Source organism: Bacillus rossius (genome assembly GCF_032445375.1).
Source record: "Bacillus rossius redtenbacheri isolate Brsri chromosome 4 unlocalized genomic scaffold, Brsri_v3 Brsri_v3_scf4_2, whole genome shotgun sequence".
Classification (NCBI taxonomy): Eukaryota; Metazoa; Arthropoda; class Insecta; order Phasmatodea; family Bacillidae; genus Bacillus; species Bacillus rossius.
In genome coordinates, this window is record NW_026962011.1 from 38,538,083 (window position 1) to 38,558,917 (window position 20,835).

A 20,835-nucleotide genomic window follows, 5' to 3' on the forward strand; every position below is an offset into this window, starting at 1 on the left:
AGTGATCTTCACACATTTTTTTTCAAAAAGTGGAATAACGTTTGACACTGCTACTCGCATTTCTTGCTCCACGTTGATCTTTGAGCGACATTTGCTCTTGATTACAGCTACAGCTGAAAATCCAGCTTCGCACAAATAAGATGTTGCAAAAGGAATGGAAATTCTTATAGCTTTTGAAGCTAAAGTGGGATATTCATTTTGAACCGATATCCAAAACTCTACCAAATCGGAACATGTGAATCTAGTTCTAAGGCTGCTGTCGCAAGAGAGTTCAATGAGACTTTCTTCTTCTTCCGGTGTAAATTCTGGCGGAGCTTGTGCGTGGAATGGGTCTTGGATCCACGCATATTTATCGACATCGTCTTCGGCAAAGTATTTTAAAAACCATTCAATAAGCTTCCAAAGGTGTTTCGTGAAAAGGGTCATCAGGTCTTGTGAGACAACAAGCTCATTTGATGTCGCATATTCATACAACTGCGGGAAACAATCCTGACCACGATTTTCATTCATTTTTTAAAATCAAAACTGCAGATTTTTTTCTTAAACGCAGCGATCTTCTCCAGTAGTTTCAGAACGTGCATGTTGTTGTCTTGCAAAGACAGATTCAGTTTGTTAAGTTTTTTTAAAATATGTCGCACAAATATGCTAGTTTTAGCAAAACATCTGGTTCAGCAAAGTATCTGGAGTTTGCATGATGCTCTTGTTGTAAAAAAACTGTGAATTTCTTCATATAATTCGAACACACGAATTAAGACATTTCCACGGGAAAGCCATAGTGAATTGCAGTAATATATCAGTGCCGTATGTTCAGCTCCCATATCTATGCATAGTTTTTTGAAAAGTCTGGCTTTTAGTGGTCTAGTTTTAATATAGTTTACAGTGCCAATGACGTATTCTAATACTTGGTTTAATTCAGAACTCATCGACTTTGACGCAAGCGCTTCTCAATGGATGATGCAATTGGTCCACACAGCATGCGAGGTTTTTTTTTTTACAAATATGCACTTGTAATCCTCCGTACCGGCCAGACATTGATCAAGCACCATCTGTACATACACTAGACGCAACATAACTCCGAGCCTGGGTGACGGTTAGAAAATCGTGTGTATGTGAGTCCCGACACTGGAGAAAGCAGACGTGGCGCGGCAGTGAGAGATAATGCGTACCTTGATAACAGGGGCTACACGCTACTGCACAGAGTGAAAACTTAGTCCTTCGGTGAAATCCGACAAATACGTTGGTACTTACTAAACGTTTTCGTTTACAGTTTGGATCTGAGGTTTGTATGCATGTAGTGTATCACTTTTGTTCAGAGCCAGTGTTACATATGTAGTGCAGTACTTCAGTAAAGTACAACTTTATACAAAAATGCCTCTAGTGTTGTCAAAAGTTAAGAGTAAAAAACTGCACTCGCAGGCGCGGGAAATCGTCTATAACGTTCTGCAGTTTATGAAAAATTAAGCGCGATTGCAGGAACCCTCCATTTCACTAGAGAAAGCACAGCTGAGAACAGCTAATGAGACGGGTGTGTCTCGCACGACTGTACAAACAATATGAAAAATGGCTCACCGAACAATTAATACAAAATCTTCCACCAAACAGTGTTGTTGTGATAGATAATGCTCCCTATCACAATGTAAAAATAAATAAAACGCCTACCTCCAGCTCGACAAAATTGGAAATGCAGCAGTGGTTAATTAAGGAGAATATTTCCTTTACTAGCGACATGCTCAAACCAAACTTGTATAACCTCATAAAGAAGCACAAACCTTCGTAAGTGCAGTACTCGGCAGACAGACTATTGGTAAATAGTGGCCACACATTACTTCGTCTGCCCCCTTATCATCCGGATTTGAATCCGATAGAAAGCATATGGGCTAAAGTTAAAGGAGAAGTCGCTTCAAAAAATGTTACTTGCAATTTGGCAAATGTAAAAAAACTTTGCGAGGAAATATTTAACCGAATGGGTCCAGAAGATTGGATACCGATTTGCAATCACGTCAAGACACTGGAGAACGAATACTGGGATAAGGATGTGCGTTTTGACATTGAAATTGATAAAGCGATTGTTCAGTTAGGTGATGCAAACAGTGACAGCAGTGACGTTTACACATCAGACTCTTCGGATGGAACAGTCAGTGGCGTTGAAGAACTGAGGTAGTGCTTGGAACGTCAGTGGTAAGTGGTGAATGTTTTCTGCTTTTCTCTACCTGCTGTGCAAGGTCGCCGTATCTGCTTATACCCCCTCCTCATCCACCCGACCCCCCACACGTGTTGCAGTCAACACTCCTCATGTGTGACGTAGCTCAAGCTCGGAGTTATATTGCGCCTAGTGTACACCAATACATTTTTCCCAATTCAAACCATTTTCTGTAATAAACTTTTCAAGAATTTCAAAAAAGTCATGAGCCTTTGCACTTTCGGTAATGTTTTTGCAGAATAAGAGTTCTTCGACAATAATATTGTCAGCCACAAAGCGTACATAACAAATCATATGTGCATCAATATTACTGTCAGTAGCTTCGTCAAGTTGCAGACCAAATTCCTTGCCTTTCATTTATTCTATTAATTGCTAATTTAGATCCTTCGACTGATAGTGTTGTTAGATAGGGGTACCTTAGAAATTAATTTTCCCGCCGATTCTCCTACCATAATATTCACCATGTCGAGAACAGCCGGTAGAACAAGCTCTTCTGCAATAGTATGAGGTTTTTTGCATTTCACCACCCTGTATGCTACCTTGGGAAGTTCACATTTTACCGGGACCACAGATGTCTCGGGCGTGTAGTAGATAAGTATCGGCGAGTGCGCAAGTAAGCGAAGCACTACGCGAGCGCTAGAAATTAAATTGTTTATTTTGTACCCGCGAACACTTAAGTCGAGGTTTCGGAGAATGGTAAAGAGAATCGCTTCGCCGCGGCGCACACTTTGGGAACCCCTGGTCTAGGCGATACTTGTCGAGTCGCTAAAGCCTGCCCCACACGACACCCATTTCCTTAGCAGTTTTCATGTAATTTTTATGCTAGCGCGCCTGCTCCCGTGTGGGTAACATTTCAGCACCCTTCCAAGGGGTCTGGCTCTGGGTATAAAAGTTTTCATAACAGAAGTCTTAGCCAAAACCGTAATAGAACGTGTTCTATTTTTCTGCTATACCCACGAGCTGGAGCCGTCAAGATGGCGGACCCACGTGTTGCAATATAACCCCGTATAGAGTCTGTATTGTCAACATTAAGGGACGTAACAAATGTAATGGTATGCCAAATGAAACTTTATAATAGTAAAACTACTATGGAATATATTTGTTAAGCTGAAATTGCCACAGAAAGAAGTAATCGAAAATTTTAAAATACGTTATGAAAATACATTACACTCTATATTACCCATTATCTCCTATCACATCCGTAGAAGTTGCGGTAGCGTAGTGGCGAAGGGCACGATGGCAGAGATAGAAAGGTGACTTTTGAATGTGGTTCGAATCCTCATCAATCTTATTTTTTTTTTAGTTTTTTTTAAATAACAGATAATTAAATTGTACATACTGTGCTTTCTGCAAATATAAATTATTAGAATTAATTTATGATATAATATTATTAACTACATTTAGGTGTCTCAGTCCATTGATTTTATTCATAGTACTACGTACCTAGATTTATTTTTACTTTTAAAAAAGTAAAGTAAAATCACATGTTCACAAATAATTTAAACCAAAAGTTAATTTTATAATTAAAACGCCAACGTTTATTAAGAAACGAGTGTCCATAAATTAATAATGAATAAACTGATACTTCATAGCGACACACCTGTGAGGGTAAAAAAAAAAACATGCAAAATGTTTTTCTTCACCGAAGATTTAAATTTATTACGCGGTATGTGCGTGTTTATTTGTCTCACTGGGTTACAAAAAATATTAGTTACAATTCCTCTAATTATGTAGTTAAATATATAAGTAATCAATAAATCTTATATATAACATATATGAATCGGTAGCATTTTTTTTACTATTACAATGAAATTAGCTTGATTAACTGTATAATTAAATTAAAATTAGAATTTAAACCGTACATAAACTACATTTAGTAAACCCAATGTCCCTTGTATCATTTAAATTTATATATTTTTAGATTTTGAAATTAACCTACAACTTAAAAATATATTTGTAATTCCAAAATTGCTCTTAATTTGTTTTTAAATACTAAACCAATTTTGTTATTTATTTGCAAATGAAAAATATAAGATAAAATATCAAATAATATTTCCGCAAGTTACATAATTTTTAACACAAACAGGTGTTTTTTTTTTCAGTATTTTGATAAGTTGACTACGACAGGTTTATCCTCCCCTGATATGTTTGCTTTGGTCGGCAACTGCGTTGGCTGGTTTTCTGTTAGCATTCTAGGTATCGTGTGTATGGAGTTAAGAAATCTTTCTGCGGTTCTGCTATACAAATTTTTATGAAAATTTTTATACCCATGGGTATAACAGAAGTTATAGCAGAAAATGGGCATCGTGTGGGGTGGGCTTAACCCCCACTTGCATCCCCTTATTCATTTATCTGTTATCGTTCGCTCGTGTGAATACGCGCACACTATGCGATTACCTACTATTATCGCGACTCCCCACGTCACGAGTCAATTTAAGAACGAAAAACAGACTGGCCTGGCCGGTGCTCTTCTCTCGGCGTTTCATATCCTCCCGAATCGTGCTCAGCTTCCGAGTAATCGACTCTGAACAGGGGCGCAACAACTAAATTTCCAAGGAGGGGGGGGGCAATATACCTTTTTATAAAGAATCATCGATCCCCCCTAATGAAGCGGGGGGGTCCAGGGGTCCTCCCCCGGGAAAAATTAGTATTTCAAGGTGGAAAATGGTGCTATTTAAGCAGTTTTATTATCTAAAAATTGATTAAACAGCACTTTCTTTGCCCCCGTTTGCCCCCACTTCAAGGTTTCAGAGGGGGGGGGGGGCAAAATACCCTTCCCCCCCCCCCCTGTTGTTGCGCCCCTGACTCTGAAAGAACCAGTTCTTTACGTAGCGAACGAATCATCTGCTTCCGTTCGTTCGAAAGGTCCGTTCGCCGCGAAGGGATCGCTGACGCACGACGCGTGGCTGGCCACCGAAGGCTCGAGGCCGGGCGGGGATGCTGTGCCCGCGGCCAGGTGACGGGTCTCCTAGGAGACGGCGCGGGGCCCCGGGTCGATACGGGGTGCGCGTCCCTCCGCACCTGTCCGGGGGGACGGTCGGGCGATGTCCGGTGTGGGGCCTACAGCACGCAGTCGTCGCACGCTCCCCGTCATCCAACTGTCGAGAATCACCCGACGGGAAACACTCACGAGTGAATTTATTTAACGAATGGAACCCCAACAGAAAAGCGCTTACGTTTAAGTATAAAAAAAAAAATTAAAAAAAAATACCCTTCACATCAGTACATATATTTTAACGTTCATAACCATACTCACACAAATCTGCTATGAGATTCACATAGGCCTATGGATTTTGGAAGGCCAATACGGTTTGTTACTACCTTACGTAATTGAATGAATGATTACCATTGTCTAGCATGAGTCACACGTAGGGAAGTCTAAGAGCCCGTCTACAATAGTCCGAACCTGTGCGTGGTCCGTGTCCTTATCCGAATGTGAGTGACGTCACATTGTCTCACCGAAAACTGCCCTGTCCACAATTGCGATGTCCGATGTCCGAATGTATTGATTTCTAAAGTTGTTACCAGAGCGCAGTAAATGTGTCAAACCAAATGTTTTTTTTTATTGCTTTGATGCTTTGTAGTTTGAGATTGAACTTATGAAAGTTGTGGAAGTTCAATATTATATATTTATTCAGTAAGGCAAAGTGGCTCTTCTTGACTTACAACACCTTCCATTTCCTTCAATAACAAAAACAAACACCACGTTTTCAAACGGGAACCGGAAATTCAAATATCGTGAGTGTTCTGTTCTTTTTCTGTGTCCGAAGTACACAGGTTGGGACAAAAAGTTCAAATTGACGAATGTCTTCGGACCAGGTAGGTTCGAACCTTCGCCCACTTGACGCATGACGTCAGAGGGTCACGTGGACCAATCAGCGGCGAGTGTCCTTCGGACACAGTTTAGGACATTGCTATTGTAGACGGGCCTTAACACGTCCATCTGAACTCACACAGTAAGCTCAACAATGCCGGGAGCGCGGCTCAGCACGGGATAAGAACGCGAGGCAGGGCTAGTGCGCAACTGCAGCGGGGTTCTCGTGTCGCAGATCCTGAGCAACCGGCCGCTGAGCGTGCTGAGCGACGGCGGCGGGCGGGCGCCCACGGACTGGGAGCGCAGCGAGTTCGTCAACGACTGCCTGTACTGGCACAACGTGTACCGCCTGCGCCACCGCGCGCCCTCGCTCGCCCTCTGCGCGCAGGTAACAGCCGTCTCCCGCGCGCCGACCCCCTGCCTCTTATGAACAACCAGTGGCGTAGCCAGGATTTGTGTATGGGGGGGGTGTTGAGAACCTTCCCCCCCTCCCCCCCCGTATTAAAGCGGGAAAATTTGGATTTTAAGGTGTAAAATAGTGCTATTTTAGCAGTTTTCGGTACTTAAATTTAAATATCGTAATGGTAAAATTTTTATTAATTTTAATATGAAATTTTGTTTGAGTGATGAATAAAAAATTAATTAAAGATTTGGTGCTAAAGGGGGGGGGGGGGGGTTGAACCCTTACAACCCCTCCCCCCCCCTTGGCTACGCCCCTGAATGAACAACTTAAAAAAAAAAAAAGTTCTAAATACTGTAACTGGATGCTGTTGTGCAAAAAAATGAGTAAGCCATAATACTAGCCATTTTGATATATTCTGAGCTCAATTTAGGCCTACTCAGTTCTAAATATTTGTGGGTCGATCCACTTTCACACAGCACTGTCCAAATGTGAATGTGACCTTGGCTTTATGAATTCTATGGACGTTAGACTTGGAATTATTCGTCCTATCATGGTAAACACAAACAATACAACGGGGTCCGCTGACGGCCCGTGCCCTGAAGATTTTGCCCCTCCCTCTCCACAGCACTGCACATGGATGTACATTTGCATGGTTTGAAACTAACAGTAGGGCCCGAACAAATGTCACATTACAAAAAAAATTTGTCAAAATCTTCCGTCTGATGAGGTAAAGGTCCCTGGTTCGATTTCCGGCCAAATCGTTTGTTTTTTCACCTGTGCCGTGGCTTCCACCACTGCGGCATTGCTTCATGACGAGGCTCCAGTGGGCGACTCACCATTATCACGGCAGGCATTCGAGTCTGCGGAAACACACAATCCTCTAGCAGATTATGAAAGTCGAGTTCCTAGGTCACTGTAGCATCTGGGAGCATGTCGGCCTACCTACCTACCAGGTGCAAGGGACGGTCTCATGACGCGTGACATCATCCCGACAAGGCATCCACAGAAATTTATTTACAATAACACACATACGACGGGTTGTCATTCAATGTACAATTTTACTCTTTTGGACTCGAACATTACTAATCGTTACATCCCAACTTGGTCTGGCTAAGCAAACCAGAATAGTAACAAGACACTCAAATCACTTGAAGAGTTCATGTTTGTTTATATCCGAAGATTTTGAAGTTTGGTTTTCTAAGTTCGTATAGTTGTCAACATCGAAGATAAATTATTCCCTTACGATAAAAGTTTGTGCAGTTTTATTAAAAAATGAAAGAGTTCAAGGCAGTCTTATTATTACTCAAAAACAAAATAAGTTTATAACTTACATAACAGGTCCAGACGATTGATCATAAATTCACTGCAGCGCGCAGCTCGATTGACCAAAAAAAAGTTCAAGTCCCTTTATTTTACTGTGAAACAAAGGTACCAATAAGCCCGCGGAAAACATCCCGGGAGGGCGAAACGTCACCCTGGGCCGAAGCTGACGCCGTGACGCCTATGGTCAAATAACACAGACGAACACATGCAGGCGACACAGCAAACATTATAAACACAAATGTAAGATAAACAAGTACTATAATACATAGGCGTGCCCAGACATTTCCATTAGGGGGGGCCCTGCTAAATTTTTAAATCAGAAGCTGAATTTAGAATGTTAAATAGCCTAAATACATTCACTCATTGACTTGTTTATATTTTTTTGCAGTATCAACGAGATATGTTTACTAGTTAATATTTATATCCGTATAATTTTAACAATCTTGAAAATATGTTTATTTCCATAGACAATGTTTAAAGGGTACTTACACATTTTTCCCTCTCGAATTTTCCAATAGCTTGAGCCAGATCTACCTTGAAATGATCTTCTTTTTAGTAATTCAGACAACAGAACTTTAACAAACCTCTTAAATTTTTTTTTGCTTGGCCATTTTAAGGGACCTCGTGTTTTAAATAAACTAAGGCGGCTATATTTCCAGAACGATAAAATGTTTAAAAATATTGTTAATTAGCATGCTGCAACACTGAAAAACAGTTTGAGTGCTACAGTGCCAGGAATATACGAATATTAACGAATGCATTAGAGAAAATTCTGATCTGAGTGATTACATTAGGGGGGGCCATGGCCCACCTGGCTCCCCCTGTAGGCACGCCTATAACTATAGACAACACAACGATAGCACTGACCGAACACAGAAGGTTTGCAGCGCTAACTATTTTGTTCAGAGAAATGTTTTATTTTCCAGCTGTGTTCGCAAGCCCAGACTTGGGCCAATCATCTTGCTCACGCCAACACTTTCTACTACCGCAACGACCGCGACATTGGCCAGAACCTGTTTTGTAGACCAGTCAACGACGAGCAGAATGATGTTACAGGTGAGATGAACCCTTTACTCAGTACTTGTTGCATCTTTATATAACAATACAGTTGATATAGTTGGTAAAGTGAAAAAAAAAATTGTACTGTTATTGTAAGGAAAAAGCAATTATGATCAAAAATTGAGTATACCTACAAATAAATAGAATTATTATTGGGTATATACAATTATTATTGGAGCCAACCTCCACCAAAGGAATAATGACACAATTGTGGCAGTTTTTTTTATAATTACACCAACTACACTTAAATTAGTTATTTTAAGTAGCATCACATTTTGTAAAATTACATTTGAGAAGAGAACATAACTTTGATATTTTTATTTATTAATATCTATCATTGTCTCCTTTCTAAAAAAAAAAAAAAAAGATTACACATTTATGTATATTTAACTAAATGAGATAAAAAAAAGTGCATATACTAATATATAGGGACCGGAAAAATTCGCGGGTTCAATGACCTGTAGGATGAACTCCATAGTTCTACGTATACTCGGTCAAATGCCACCAACTCATTGGCTGCTGTCTTGTGAGACGTTCCAGCGTAGCAGCCTGTTATTCGATAAAGCTTTGGTTGGGTGTTTCTCATTGGCCCAGAGTCATCCAGGTGAGTTGTGAGCCAATAGCAGAGTCAGCACTGAGGTATAACGATTTGTATTTTAGCCTATCGCGAAATGAAGTCGCGAATTTTTCCGGTCTCTACTAATATATACTATTAAAAAACCTTAAAAATTATTATTTCCTATCAAAGAAGAATTAAAGACACTTGCATAACATATAATATAGGAAAATCCTTGCTTCATAGGCCATGTTTGTTGTATGTTAGGTCAAGAGGTGTCGTCCTACTGGTACAGCGCTAATAAGCAGTACAACTTCTCCAAGGAGCCGGATGTACTTCATGCCAATGTTAATGCAGGTAAATCCTTTAATATGTTTTTTTTAATACAGTAATACCAATTTTATAAAGTTTATATCCTTGTAACTTTTTTTAATAATGTGGTAACATGGGATCAGTGATGCACCTATCTTAGGCACTGAAAGTGAGTTAGATAGTGGAGAATTGATGCTGCAGTATGTAGAAAAAGATAAATTATTTTAAAAGTATGCTGTACAACTTGAAGAAGCTTTCAGGATGTGGAGCCAAGGTGGTTGAGTGGTCAGATCACATATCTGTCATCAACGTGATCCGAGTTCGATTCTCAGCAAGGTCACACCCGGATTTCTCTAAAGTGGGGAGCGTGGTGGACGTTGCTGCAGGCCAGTGGGTTCTCTCGAGTTTCCCCCACGCATTCATTCCGTCAGTGGTCCATTCTTCGCTCATCACCGCCCATCGTACGCAATGACCCAGATTTTGCTACGCCATAATTTATTCAGATAATTTACTCTCAGCCGATGTATCCAAGGTGTTCGCCTGCTGGGAGATCTGTTAGTGTGAGAGAGGCATAGCTTGCTGGTCGAGTACTGTAGTAGGCCTCTTTGTCCCTCAACTGCTGTGCAGTCTTTCTCTTTCCATTGGCAGAGCGCCTCCGTCCAAATTTCAGTGAAATCAAGGCATTCAAATCAGTTTCAAGATATAATGTAGGTCTCTCAACAGGTGTCAATCAAGTTCAGTTAAAATGTTTTTACATAAAACATTGTGAAATTGCTCTCTTGTATCGGATGAGCAAGGCAGTTTGACATTTGCTGTAGATCATCGCATGAAATATTGATGTATTTTTCAAACCAAAGATTATGTATTTATAATTGTCCATCAATTTTTAAGACTAAAATTTTTATCTCAAAATTTAACCTTTTTTCAATTTATATATATACAATTAGATATTTAGAAAAATAAATTTTCTACATCATTTTCTGTTTTCAAAATATGTTTCACTAAAATTGTTTTTAATTACTACATACTTATTTTTAAAGTAGATCGCATTCGCAAGCTTTCGCGGCCATTGTCCAATAAACTACCTCAGCTTATGAGGATGAGACACATCTAAGTGGTTGATTGCACCGATGTTTCGCTCTGTATTGCAGCTCACATCTTCTTAACTCTTGAAGATGATTTAGTATTTTATATTCTCTTACGTATTTTTTGCTTTAATATTTTTTAGAAATTTCATTAATTTTTTGGAATGTTGAGTAGTATTTTTGAAGTGAAGAACTATGAGCAGAGACCCGGAAATTTCGCGAATTCGTCTGGCCTCAAGAGTAGAATTCAAAGTCATAGGTGTGTTAAACCGATGTTTGCTTATCCATTGGTTGAACAGTTTCATCCTTGTTAATTAGCACTAGCTGATTCGCTCACTTCTCTCCCAGCCGGACCTCGTTGGCTCACGGTCGTAGAAGGGGCGTGTCCAAATAATAACTGCTGTCCAATCATGAACACAGTGCGAGAGTGCGAAGGTTTGCATTCTAGCTTGCGACTAAATGAACGGGCGAAATTTACGTTATCTCCAACTACGAGTGTATGGTCGCCACGGTGCGCAGGGCACTTCACGCAGATGGTGTGGGCCAGCACGCGCCTGCTCGGCGTGGGCAAGGCCCGCAGCCGCTCCGGCAAGGTGTTGGTGGTGGCCCACTACCGGCCGCCCGGCAACGCCAGCGGCCTCTTCCAGCAGAACGTGCTGCCACCGGCCCCCGACGGCAGCGACGCCGAGATGACCAGCGAGTCGGGCAGCGAGTCGAGCGCCTCGCGCAGCGCCGACTACTGCTCGTAGCAGCCGCTGAGCGCGTAGCCCGGCCCGCGCTGCAGCCTCTGGTGACGCCGGGGAGCCGTCGACACTTCCGGACCGCTCCCGTCTCCGCGCGAGACCGCGGCGACTCAGATGAAACGTCACTCGCGACAACTAAAATATTTCAAATCAATTTTCAAAACAATCATTATTAATACTAAAGCGGAATGAAATAAGTGAATTTTTTCTATAAACATTCAAAAAAATTTGAACTCCATAATGTGGTTGGGAAACGCTGGTTTAGCTAATGTTGATTTATGCCACATATGTATTTATATTCAAAAGTACTTGTCTACAATTTTTATCATAATAGAAATTATGAATGTCACTTGATCTGGATGAATAGAATACCGATGCACGGGTACATACACTATGATGAGCTTTGATTTCAAATGTCAAATCTGAAAAGGGATGTTATGATAAGATAGAAAAAAATATATATATCTAAGCTGGAGGGTATGTCCCCCATATTATGACTTTCCGAAATGAATGAAGGTTCTGGTTTCCCCATCAGCATTGCATCCGCCCATTGTCTCGAAAGAGAAAGCTTAGGATAGATATTAGTCTATCCCTTTAACATTACAGCAGAATTTGATGCTGCTTATTTAATGTAACATTAGACAAGTACAGTAATTAAGAGTATTGTCTGTAGAGATTTTGAGAGTTGTTACAAATCTTCATCATACTTTGACAATCCTTCCTGAGAGAAAAAAAAAGTGTTCTGCAATTTTTATTAGAAATAATTATTCTTAGTACCATTAGAATAATAATTACAGTATAATTGCAGGATTGTAAGTTTGGCACTGTGACCTGAAAATATGGCTTTATGATAGAAATAGAAATCAAAAGAAAAAATATTGTCACTTCACAAACAATACAGTCTAACTGTAAAGTTACTGAAATGTTAGTTAGGCGGCATTGTTAGCTAAGGAACAATATGTGCATCGAAATGTGTGGTAGAACTGTGTCTATAGATTTTTACAAGTAGCAGGCCTAGTAGTTATTTAGACTTTCATAAAATAATAAATAGCTTACTTTTATAATGTTTGTTTTAAATTAATACATTAAAATTTAAAAATCAACATTTATCAAAATAATGTTTGTATTAATATTTAAACTTTTACATAAATTGAGGTAATTATTTATGTTAACATAAAGATTATATTTTGCATTCTAAAGTTGCTCTCATAACAGTGGAAGAAAATTGTCATTTGGTTTGACCCGTGGCCAATACAACACAACAATACAACATTAAATAATAAAGATTGGCAACAGTTATTGTTCAAACTGTGTAAATATTGTACGACGTAACCAAAATTTAAAAAGTTCTTCAATATTATCTTATAAATATACACTTTACACTATAAACATAAAGTTTAACTAGAGAACTTTTCACTTTTGAAATAAACAACTTTTATTTAGTTTAGTATTAAAAAAAAAAAACATTACATCATGAAAATAAACAGGATGGCTAAGTGAGATGCCACATGCTCTTCCAAGCTGGTAAAGTGGGACTGATGCAATACACCAAACATGTGGTGAGAAAAAATGGTGGGGCTGTACAACAGTGTTACAGAATGATTTTGTTAGCAGATGTGAGAGGAATGTGATTTGCCCCGAGTTTACCATGCAAATAAGCAACAGATTGTACAGATATTTAAAGTATGATTTGTGACCTGGAAACATGCTTTCTCAAAAATTATAAACACTCAAGTTCATGCATGCTCTGGGCAGACCTAGCTGGTTTCCTCTGTCAAGTAAGAAAAAATTGCTAGACCTAAGCTGGTTAATCCAACGGAGTGTTGTGTACTTTCCTTTGCCCCAAGTCACGACTGCGCTAGCCATCGCTAGCCTGTTGCAAGCCAGTGTTTTATGTGATCACATCTCCTAGTGTTGGTGTTTTGAAAATAATCATGTGCCACTTCAAAACAATAATTCATTATCAATTCTTCACAAAACAGCAACACAAAAAACTAAGCTGTTTGATTACTGCACAAGCGGCATAATCTTCAATAGAAGTCAACGAACTCGTGCTACTAAAACTTCCAGGTTGTGTTCGTAGTTTGTTCGGCATACAGGCATTTCAGCAGGCAAGGCAAATTCTTGACTATTGTTACAAAGCACAATCACTATCAACTGATATGAGCTGTGATAACCCATCAAAATATATTACATATATAACTGTTAGATGTAATTGTTAAAGTACAAAATGTTATTCAGTGCTGTTTATCTCATGAGTTTTGAATGCTGTAAAAGTAGAACAGATCTGAATGTGATTGCACCTGCATTACGTCTCTTCATCGGCAAGCACAAGCTTAATGTGCGCTTCATTTAGTGTGTTTATGTAGCCTGTGGAGATGTTATTGAATCATGTTTAGTGACCAAGTAGTGTCAGCTGCTTGGCAATGCTTTTTATATGGACAGTATTAAATTTTGTACCTACTTAGTGTGGTCAGGTATGGAATTTTATAAAGGAGCTGTTAGGTGCTTCCAGTGTGTTATATGTAAGTACTATAAGGTAGAACAGTATGTAGGCCTATTTGATAAGTTTTTTTATCATCTTACTAGTTTAACTAAACAAATTTCAACATTTGTGGGTGTTAGTTATGTAACCCTTTCAGCCACACTTTGTCGATTCCCAAGATATACCTAATGTTAATATTTTTATTGTAAGTTAACTATTTTTTGGATTTTTTAGAGTGGTAATAACCTGATACTATAATAAAAATAATAATGTATAATTATTTTATAGTAAAAATAAAATAAATTATTTCATAACCAAAGTATGATGACCACTAAAATGTATACACCTTAACCCACACATTTAAAGTTTTATAAACTCCATTTTTTATTGAGTTATAAATTGTCCACTTTAGTGGATGACTAATACTGTGTTGAAAAAATGTCACAATGGCCAAGAAACAGTGTTATATTAATTTCACACATATATTACATTAATAGCAAAAATTCTCAAAAAGGTTGTTTACTTAATAGGGCCTCAGTTGACAGAACATAGTCTGAAATACCTTAAAATAGTGTATTGTTAAATGCTATCTATAAAATAAATCATACACTAAAATTGTTTCCGGTTAAAGATTTATAACAGCAGTTACAAATTGTTTTAATATTTTATCTTTATATAAACAAAAGAATTGCTTCATATTATATTCAATTTAAAAAAATTAAAAATCTTTAATCCATACAATTCTCTCTCTCCCCCCCCCCCCCCCCCAATTGTTTATTGTTGAATTGTCTTAAGTATCTAGATAATTTACTTAGTACTGACAAAATTTTAACAACAAAAACATGTACAAAACAGAGGCGTACGTAAAACTGCAACGAATCGTGAGCTAGTGCATATTCATGCCATGCCAAGATCAGGTAGCTTTAGGCCTGACGGTCAACAAGAACAAACCATGTTTCTGCAGCAGACCCTATTACATACTCTCTCATGTGAAGTAGGTTTGTAGGCTGCCTGGTGAATGGCCTCTTAATATTCAAGCCCTCTTCCTCAACGCGTGGAGGTGATGTCATGACTCACGTTTCATGCACCAGCACACGTTCACAGCCCAGAAGCATTTGTTTGTACTAAAATACATACCCAAGTGGTTTACTTTGTTATGTCTGTTTATAATATAAAATTGACTAAGACTGAGGTGTACTCGGGAAAGGCACACACAGCATTAAAAATCACTACGCACTGTAGTTCCTGGCATACGACACAGCATGCACGACAAGTAATGAACATCGGAAGATAAACACAAAACATGGTTTTGTGCATGGATTAAGAACCTAGCTACACCCTCGGCTTCTGGGTGAGGTCACGAAGGCCTACAATCTAGATTCGTCCACATGCAGCCAAAACATTAAAGGGTAGCAATTTGTTAAGCACTTGTGAGTGTACGGAAGCTATAAGAAAAACGTACTTTATTTTCTCGCTCTCAAATAACAATCTAGGACATGACAGCCAAGATGGATGGGAAGCAGGCTGGACAGAGCAAGAGGTTTCTAGCCCACTGCGTCTTAGCAGAAAGATGAGAGAAAAGGTTGGTATCTGCAACTGTCAACCAGTAGTTATATCAACAGGAGAAGGCAGATTAGTTTCAACCACTTTGCATTTGAATTTTGCTGCATACAAAAATAGATCATATCATAAAATAAAGCATGACTGATAATAAACACCAAAATGTGGAGGTTAAGTGTGGATAAAAAGCTATAAATCAGGCTTGAGCTAGTCAAATGAATCATATGTGCCTCTCATGAGTACACACTTTTTGGTTATTTAATTGCGAAATGTTGTTTCTCAAGACTGAAATGAGATTAAATGCATTCTCAGATTCTTACAAACTTGAAATGTATGCAGTGTACACCATAAATGATTTTAAGATTAATTGTTAACAGAAGTTGGCTTTATTGTAAATCATGTTTTGTTGATGTACACAAATAAAGGAAATATGATGGTACTTTCTACCTTATCAATGAAATTATTTCAATTCCAATTTTACAAAACCTATGCATTCATAAAACTTCGATGTAATGTGAGAACTAGAATGTACAAAACCAAGTGAATTTATCATGGCACTGCATATACAGAGTGCATCCTGCATTTTATAAGATCAAATTCAATGCCTAAATTTTCCAATAATTGTTTTCTTCTAGTTTCTCAAAAACTACTCTTTCATTGAACACATTAATATGCACACATTTCAATATTTATACAAATTTGCAGAATTTAGGAGTTGGTTCCATTTTACTTCTTTTCTAGCATACATGGAAAATGGATGTATGGGTTAATATATGTTCACATTTTGTGGTGTTTACGAGATTAAATACATAAATTATCTTTCATTGTTCTTCATGGTCATTCCACTATTGAGAACCTTAACGAGAAGTTAAATGAATCTTGTTTTATATACATACACAACACATTTTTTTAATTAAAAAAATATATATATATATTTTTTTAATTAAAAAAAATATATATATATATATATATATATATATATATATATATATATATATATATATATATATATATATATATATATATTTAAATTCCACAGGGTTTTTGAGAATTCCATGATAAATTTGCTCAATATTCAATGTTTGGGACTTTTCCCACCTGTTTTGTGGCTAACCTGGATCTCTGTTATCCCAGATCTGCAATAATCCCAAATGTTACAACTTAGTGATATTATAATGTATAATGAAATTCAATGAGAATGTTAAATTGGTATTGGATAATGCTCATGAAACAAAGATGTGCAAAGACATTATGTAGTACAAATAAGATAAAAAGAATAATCTGGAAAGATTAAATTATGTAAGAGTATTTTAAACATACATCTTATCAAGCAACTATCACCAATAATGAAAATGGAAAATACTCCAAACAGAACCAAAACAGCCATTATTACTTTTACATTATTTTATTTTCATGACATGCTACACAACTTTCTGTGTTCAACACAAAGATTTAAAGCACAAATAAATAACTTGTTTAAAAGTTTACACAACAGCATTCAAATATATTGATTGAATACAAATTGAAAACATTATCAAGTTAAAAAAAGGAATAAAAGAAACACAAACAGTTATTTAAGCATACTGTAACACTATTTCCACAGCCAGGTGATAACATTGAGTGAGAAATAAATTTAATTGCTATCTGATTATTTAACAACTTTCCAATTTAGAGCTCTGTTTTTTCTTCACACAAGCACACATGAAACCTCGCTACAAACATACACTATCCAATCAAGTCAGGCTTCTGATAACACTTTTCAAGAACGAATCTGGATCTTCAATATCATTCAATAAACCTGCAACATTAGAGAATCAAACAAACTTGTAAAACCTTCACAAAACAAAGTCAAATACATTTCAATTTAAACAACACAAATAGAAACAAAAAAGTAGTTTAGTAGTCTGTAATGACATAAATTACTGCCCTCCCCACTTGTTAACTTTATAATCCTTTTGTTTTTTAAGTGCTTCTGATGATTCTCCTGCTTAATGGTAAATAAGCTCTTGTGTAATTACATTTAAGTACTTTCACATATTTTTGTAAGTATTGCTTGTTTTCATACGTAAATACAAGTTCACGTAATTTTCTTTTGTATTCCTCTTTGTTTGCCATGATCCTTTATTTGAAAACAGTGATGCAAGAGTTTGCCAAGCACGTGAAAATTAGAGACAGGTTGCTTGCAATTTGTGACTTGTTATCATGCGCCATGGTTGGCCAATTTTTTCAGTGTATTTTTGTGATTGGTTAGTTATGTTGCCTTTTGTTCTTCCAGGACTTGTTTCTTCAGTCGGCAATTGTACTAGGTACCTATCGAAAGATTAAGTGTCAGGCGGTGGCTCACTAAAAATACATTAATGTGACTTGAATAGTGAATTTCACGGCTGTAGTACGGGCACTACCGTTTAAAATCAAACTTTCTTCAGTTTTGGAACTAGCCCAAACAATACTTAAGTAATCTTGGTCTTTGTTCCGAGGACTTGAGTCCTTCCGCTTGTAACGTGAATATGTGTGTAACCACAGGATTTACTTACGAGATATTTATTTAATATTCATTTTTTGGTACCTATGAACAGGAAATTTGTTTTTTAAAGTCGGTGAAAAGATGATGTGTGACAGTATGTACATTCAACATGTATCCGTTTTTCTGTGGTCGTAAAATGGCAGCCAAGATAACTTGTGAGTTTTTGAGAAGTATTAATTAAAAGTTAGTAACAAGCAGTTTGTGTACAAAAGATCTCATTTCCATAATCAAGCATCAGAATAAAATCCATTTTGGGAACTTAACATGTTTTCTCAGCACCTGACTCATTTAGACTCGTTTCTGCAAGTGTTCATGAATGTGCGCTCAAGGCCGATTGTGAGCTAGCCTGGGTCTGGAGTGTCACAAGTCTAACGAATAAATACAATGTACCTTAAAAAAAAGTTCTAGGATTTAACAACAGTATGAAGTGTTTTTAAAATGTGTAGTGTAGAAATCTGAAAATACAACCTGAAAAAGGTGAATTACTTTACAGTGAGATTTTACTCTAATAACTTATGTATAGTTGCTACAAGTAATACTACTCTTATTAACCGCATTTGGCTTAACAACTTGCATTGAAGGTGTGTGAATTAAGTACATAATGAGACTGGCAACACAAGAATTTGATCTGGCAACACTTGGGACAAGGACGTGAAGAAGCAGCAGATGAACATGTGATATGCCATCAGTGCAAGTTTGAACTTGCTAGAGTCATTTGGTTGCACGTAGTGATTTTTTTTTTCCAAACAGTTTTTTCCAGTGCGTTCTGAAAATGAGTGATAATTTCGAACAATGGTTTGCCATCAGGTTTTTCTTCGGACTTGAGCACAGTCAAATAGAAACTTTTGCAAAATAGACTTGAGTTTTGTTAGGGTGAAGGTTTTTTGATTGTAGTTATATATAGGTCTATTTAAAATCTCAAGTCCAGATTTGAGTATAATGATCTTTGAAGTCAGATTGAAGTTTGGTTCAAGCCTAAAATATTAGATTTACTACAAAGTCATAATCCCTACTAAACATTTGCACAACCCAAAAATCTAATAGGGCAAATACTCAGAGTTTAAAAAAAGTATTTACTAAACGCATCATCTCACCTGCAACGTCGCAGAACTCCTCAAACGACGTGCAAGGCAGGAGCTCTGTCCTGTAAGTAGCCAGCAGTTTCTCAGATGCTTTCATCAATGCTTCATCGTTGTGACGTATGTAGTCTGCCAGAGTTGAGGGCCACTGGTCCTCACTCGATACACTCACCTTCTAAACACCATGGAAACAAACAGCAAGATTATAACTACACAAAACACTACAACCTTTTTTTAAATATTTAGGGGATTAACTGATCCTACATGATAACACTAATACTTGGACTACATACAAAATCCGAAAAAATGTAGATTCAAACTGTTAAAGTAGTACTGTAGATTGCTGCATGTTAAGAGATGTGTTTGGCATTTCAATAATAAAAATTAGGAGGGGGGAGGGGAAGAGAGGAAATATAAATAAAAATTCACCTTCATATAAGAAGTGAGGCAAGTTAGTCATAGAAGACTGGATGTCATTATTAAACAAGATAATAATTTTGAAAGCAGAAAAATGAGGGTATCAAGACATTGTCAACCATCAGTTTGATAAACAAATTAAGGAAAATCAATTCAACTATAATGCTTAAAAATAAAATTCTTTAACTATAAAAAGAGACCATGTCATAAAGCACAGCATGCAGATACCGTGTTTTATCGCATAATCATTGCAGTTATTTTAGTGCGTCAACATTTGGACAAAAACATTCTCCCATAAATAACGCACAATTTTTTTCGTCCCGTTGTTAGATTCCATGTGCTTTGTGTAGGTAGATTTCCCATATAACACAATGTTTTATAAAGTTCAAATCTAATATTCATACGGATATTACAGTTTACTTCTTTAATTAACATAAATACGAAGTCTTCTGATGTGTAAATTTTCTTTAAAGACTTTTCAAACGTTATAACCTTTATCTGTTCGTCTTAGTCACCACTGTGTACCCCTTGTAAAAATGTAGCCAGCGCTAGTTAATATCATTCATGTTTGGTTATGCTGATTGCCATATACAGCGCACACACAGTCAAATATTGATATTTCGCCAATTACATTCAAGCACAGGCTCTGTTTAGTGCTGTGTTAATTCCATTTGATAGCCCGCACTCTTTCGTGGGGTGTGTGTGTGTGTACTACAACAATAGTTATGCATTAAGTTCTTACTCAAGTTCAGATCACAGTTTTTGTTTTTATATTTAAAAGTTGAACAAAATGTTTTTGTTTCATGACAATAATTTAAATTTGTTTGGCATGCATTTCAATACTCTGCTTTTTAAATAAACATACTTTCCATGAATAGGTTTTGTTGTTATATATAATTTCACCTACCAAAAAATGATTTTTTTTACATAAAAATCGAAGCCTTACTTTTCAAACTTGATTTTAGTGTAAAATGTGCGACGACTATGCAGTAAAACACGGTAAATCACACAATACCAATAGTGGTGGTAAAAAAAACTAAAAATAGCAGTTTCCCTTCTATGTCACATTACTAGGGCCAATGAAAAATGGTAAATAAAAAAGGCCCATTTCGGTGAATAAAAAGAGTTATTTCGGTGCCAAATTTCGGTGAAAAAAAAATTGTTTAGTTAGAAAAAATAACTATTTCGTCATTATAATTTTATACACATGTATGTTTGATGGAATAATTGTTTTATTTAGTCTAAATTTATCAAAAACAATGTTTTGAAGTACAT

At 37.2% G+C, this 20,835-nt stretch overlaps 2 protein-coding genes across 7 annotated transcripts in view; one reads left to right on the top strand and one right to left on the bottom strand.

Annotated features, from left to right (window-relative positions):
• LOC134541834 (protein lon-1-like) overlaps positions 1 to 12,556 on the top strand; it is a 70,255-nt gene extending 57,699 nt beyond the window's left edge. Inside the window, exons 3-6 of the mRNA XM_063385529.1 lie at positions 6,250 to 6,402; positions 8,667 to 8,796; positions 9,623 to 9,712; positions 11,272 to 12,556. Coding sequence (XP_063241599.1) covers positions 6,250 to 6,402; positions 8,667 to 8,796; positions 9,623 to 9,712; positions 11,272 to 11,501 — 603 coding nt within the window. The 3' untranslated portion in view covers positions 11,502 to 12,556. The remainder of the gene's footprint in view (positions 1 to 6,249; positions 6,403 to 8,666; positions 8,797 to 9,622; positions 9,713 to 11,271) is intronic.
• A 4,370-nt stretch (positions 12,557 to 16,926) lies between these two features.
• LOC134542098 (E3 ubiquitin-protein ligase UBR4) overlaps positions 16,927 to 20,835 on the bottom strand; it is a 166,287-nt gene continuing 162,378 nt past the window's right edge. For 5 of the 6 annotated variants that reach the window (XM_063386041.1, XM_063386042.1, XM_063386040.1 and 2 more), the window contains 2 exons: positions 19,159 to 19,318; positions 16,939 to 17,338 (listed from right to left, as the gene is read on the bottom strand). In XM_063386041.1, the coding sequence (XP_063242111.1) occupies positions 17,274 to 17,338; positions 19,159 to 19,318 (225 nt within the window). In that variant the 3' untranslated portion in view covers positions 16,939 to 17,273. Of the gene's footprint in view, positions 17,339 to 19,158; positions 19,319 to 20,835 lie in introns of all 6 variants that reach the window. The other variant, XM_063386036.1, reaches the window with a different exon arrangement.